The sequence below is a fragment of the Cynara cardunculus genome, assembly GCF_001531365.2.
Source record: "Cynara cardunculus var. scolymus isolate 2C chromosome LG 11, CcrdV1, whole genome shotgun sequence".
Lineage (NCBI taxonomy): Eukaryota > Viridiplantae > Streptophyta > Magnoliopsida > Asterales > Asteraceae > Cynara > Cynara cardunculus.
Window position 1 is genome coordinate 4,937,064 of NC_037538.1, and position 4,449 is coordinate 4,941,512.

General features: G+C 29.4%; 1 protein-coding gene across 1 annotated transcript; it reads left to right on the forward strand.

Annotated features, from left to right (window-relative positions):
• Nucleotides 1–1,238: 1,238 nt before the first annotated feature.
• LOC112520991 (aluminum-activated malate transporter 8-like) lies at nucleotides 1,239–3,652 on the forward strand. The gene is made up of 6 exons (XM_025129611.1): nucleotides 1,239–1,521; nucleotides 2,067–2,207; nucleotides 2,311–2,583; nucleotides 2,689–2,786; nucleotides 2,919–3,062; nucleotides 3,140–3,652. The coding sequence occupies exons 1-6, from the start codon at nucleotides 1,239–1,241 to the stop codon at nucleotides 3,650–3,652; spliced, it is 1,452 nt and encodes a 483-aa protein (XP_024985379.1).
• Nucleotides 3,653–4,449: the final 797 nt, after the last annotated feature.

Below are 4,449 nucleotides of genomic sequence, written 5' to 3' on the forward strand. Positions count from 1 at the left end.
TAAGTTGCTAACAAACAAACTCTATGCAAAAGTGATGGAAAACATTTTACATACACCTTTACTATCCTAGAAGACTTTGGTTCCAAGAGAACCCTAATTATAAAATATTACTTATATACATTTCGGTTCTTAAAAAAATCAATAATGTTATGTAATGTTGAGATGATTTAAGATGAATAATAATGTTTAAAATTTTTTTAAATATTATCTATATATTATATTATAAAATATTTGACAAAAACTTTTAAAAATCAGTTTTTATGTATAAACTATCGTTTATGATGCATATTAATTAAAATTTAAGATTGCAACTAAATTGTGTATAAATACAATTTACTAAAGCTCTATGTTTGAATTCGTGTAACTAACTGCGTATAAAAATAATCAAATAGAGGATAAACATCTCATTTTAAAATATAAAAAATCTAAAATATAATTTAGATAACTATTGAGTTCTAACAGAATATTTAATTATTTCATACAAAAAATATATTATTAAACCTAAATTAAGTTACTTCGTTACGTTAAATTAAATTATAATAAAACATTTGAATTAAAAAAAATACACAAACAAAAAAAAAGTAATAGTTAATTTGATACTAATATTGATATATTTTTTGCAAATTTTATATGATATCTTCAATTTTATATTTTATTCAAAATAAAAACATTATCGTTTTCTCAAAACCACATAAAATCGTACTATATCAATATAAATAAAAAATAAAACAAAACATTAAAATCAAAACATGTCTCGATACATTACACGAGTACCCTTGTATTTGAGATAAAATATTTAGTGTAAAACCACCTTTTTAAAGAAGAATTGAAGAGGGGATTTGTACTTCCACTCACCACACAAACAAAAAAAAGACACTAGAACAGCTGTTTAAAGATGTGTAATGTTCTTTTATTTTTAAGAATTTCTGTAAACATTAAGTCATAGTATTTTTTATAATATATAAGTTCAACATGTTAATAATCATTGTTTGATATTTATAACTTTAATTTTACATTGTAGCTTAATTATTTATTTATTGAAACTTACTTTTTTTACAAATAAAGATTCATATTTAATAATAATAATAATAATTCAGGTTGTTTAATTAGACAAAATTTGATTATCTCTAATACAGATATTCACCTCACTTATATATATAAGGCCAACTTCATCTCACTTGATAAGCCATCTCTCTTCTCCTCTTATATCTCTATCAACATACTACAATTACATAGCCATGGCAATCGAGATTGCTTCTTCACCATCACCACCCTATCAAAACCCTAACTGCAACCTTAAACCCTCAATTTCAAAGATCAACCATGCCATAGTTGAATTCGGCATGCGAATCAAGAAGATCGCAGAAGATGATCCGAGAAGGGTGGCACACTCGTTCAAAGTGGCATTAGCCATCACATTGGTCTCCATGGTTTACTATCTTCAGCCCTTCTATAACGGCATGGGTGATGCCGGAATGTGGGCTATCTTGACCGTCGTTGTAGTTTTTGAGTACACAGTCGGTGAGCAACTTGGTTATACATGATCAAACTCGTGTCTCATATGTTTACACATGCATAATAACTACATTAACCAGAAAGGTTCATTTCAACACATAGTTTTGAAAATTGGTCGACGTGATCAGTTACTATTTGAATCATTTAGGTCAATTGATTTAGATTGTATAATGCTTAATGGGTTCAGTTTACAAATATCAAAAACTTAGTTAAAAATCACAAAGTGGCTTAATTCATCACAATTTACATCCGAAATCATGCATTTGTTGTCCATGAAATATAAGAAAAAGAGTAACACCAATTCGATGCGATCCAACCCATCTTAAAAAGCTAGCCTTGTCAACCCATTTTGCACATATAGACGATAAGCACTTTATAGTACCTCCTGATCATCTTAATGAATTAAGTTCTCAACATGGGATTCTATTTAGGACACGTAGATAATCTTTGAAATTATAATTAGTGTTTGCGTAATATTTCTATTTAATGTAGTTGTCATTGATTGAATTAAATGATTCAATTCTAAATGTTTTTATTTCTTTTTTCACTAGGTGCAACCTTAAGCAAAGGCATGAATAGAGGGTTTGCGACTTTACTAGCCGGTGCATTAGGTCTCGGGGCTGAATCCTTTGCCAGCCTATTCGGGTCGACTGTTAAACCAGTTCTTCTCGGTTGCTTTGTCTTCCTGTTAGGTAAAATCCTATATCCTTGTACGTATATGTGATTTTACATACAATACAATTAACCGATAACTTTATAGTTAATCAATGTTGATTGTGATTTTTGAAACTACAGTTGCTGCTGCCACCTTCTCCAGATTCTTTCCCAACATTAAGAAGAGGTACGATTACGGGGTTCTGATATTTATATTGACGTTTAGCTTGGTATCTGTATCGGGTTATCGAGTCGAAAAAATCATCGAGCTGGCGCACCAACGGTTGTCCACCATTATTTTCGGTGGTGCAACCTGTATAATCATATCCATATGTGTTTGCCCAGTGTGGGCTGGTGAAGATCTTCATAAACTCATCGTCCTTAACTTGGAAAAGCTTGCAACCTTCCTAGAAGGTACATTATCAATATATATAAATACTTTTAATTATTATTTTAATATTTTCTTTAATGAGTTAGAAATTTTAATCACATTCTAATTAACTAATACATGTTTTCTAGGATTTGGAAGTGAATACTACAGAATTTCTGAGGGTGACAAATCATTTCTTGCAGCTTATAAAAGTGTCCTTAATTCTAAAGCCACTGAAGAATCCTTGGTTAGTATATATATATCCAAATTAAAACCATTATATATATATATATATATATATATAATGGTGTATATATATACACACACACAGAGATCAGAGAGAGGGGATCGATTTCTAATGAACGATGTTTGAAAGCAGGCAAATTTTGCATGGTGGGAAGTAGCGCATGGAAAATTTCGATTCCGTCATCCATGGAAACAGTACTTGAAGATTGGGGTTCTTACACGTCAATGTGCATACCATATCGAAGCTCTTAATGGATATCTCGATGAAAAAATTGAAGTAAGATCATATAAATTAATGACCGTGATCACTGATTTCATATTATCATGATCATTAACTTCATATTTCTCTTACAGACCCCTTCAGAGTTTCAGAAAACAATTCAAGAACCATGTATGAAAATGAGCTCAGAAGTAGGAAAAGCTTTGAGAGAGTTAGGGTTGTCTATGAAACTTATGATGTGTTCTTCAACTTCAGCCATTCATATGGAAAACTGCAGAAAAGCAATAGATGAACTCAATACCACATTACAGGCTTCAACAGTGGAGAAGTGGGATATCGTAGAGACCATACCGGTTATCGCAACAACTTCGATACTGGTCGACATCATAAAATGTGTTGAAACAATATCTGAGGCCATCGAAGAACTTTCTAAACAAGCCCACTTCCAAAAGCCCAAGGACATAACGTCAGATATAAATGACAAACCGCACTTTATACAACATGGTGGAGTTGTAAAACCTGTTGATGATGGAAACAAGAAAGAGTGGGTCACGATCAATGTTGATAGTACAGCTACAATCTTATTAGAGGATGAAAACCCACAAGAATCTAAGCCGGTTAAAAGCAAAAAAGTCATGAATAATTAATTAACATGTATACATATATGCATGCATGTATGTATGTATCATCGTGTGTATATATATATATATATATATATATTTGTATGTATAATATTGATATAATAATGTAATATATAGTATTTGAAGGTTGAATTAAGTGATTCCCAACTTATTTATGTCATGTTGGGATGATGATGACAACGAAAACTATTGACTACATGAATTTTTTGATGATATTAACAAGAACGTATTGAATGGTAATTTTTCTTAATTATATATAACTGTATGCGTGTTTAAAGTTGTTGAATGTATACCATATCATATTCATGTAATGTAACACAATATATTTTTATTTCGTATTTTTTGTTTTTATTTTGTTGATTTATGTGATTTTGAGAGAGCATGGGACAATTTTATATAGGTTTGCAATTTTATGAAGTATTTGACTATGTTAGTATGTTTTAATGTTTATCTTGTATTTAAATATGTTTATCAATTTAAAAGATTTAATAAATAGTTTAATATAGTAAAAATATTATACGAATACAATCAAATGTGAATATACTTCTAATTGAAAGTTTATAAATCGGATTAAAAAAACTGAAAATATATATACCATTATGAGTATTAAATAAAAGAGAATGAAATATATGTTTCTTGATATAATTTATTTAATTAAAAAAGTAATTATATTTATTGAAAATTTGTAATTTTAAAAGAATTAAGATAAATTTTTGAGTTTGAGAACTTGATCCAATCTCACCAAAATCTACATCCAGCACTATCTATTAATAAATCATCATCCACTCATTCCAATTCCCCCC

Coding starts and splice junctions, on each gene's coding strand:
- LOC112520991 (XM_025129611.1), top strand. CDS start 1,239: ATGGCAATCGAGATTGCTTCTTCACCATCACCACCCTATCAAAACCCT. Junction 2,208..2,310: donor TTGCTTTGTCTTCCTGTTAG/GTAAAATCCTAT, acceptor TTGAAACTACAG/TTGCTGCTGCCACCTTCTCC. Junction 2,787..2,918: donor AAGCCACTGAAGAATCCTTG/GTTAGTATATAT, acceptor GTTTGAAAGCAG/GCAAATTTTGCATGGTGGGA.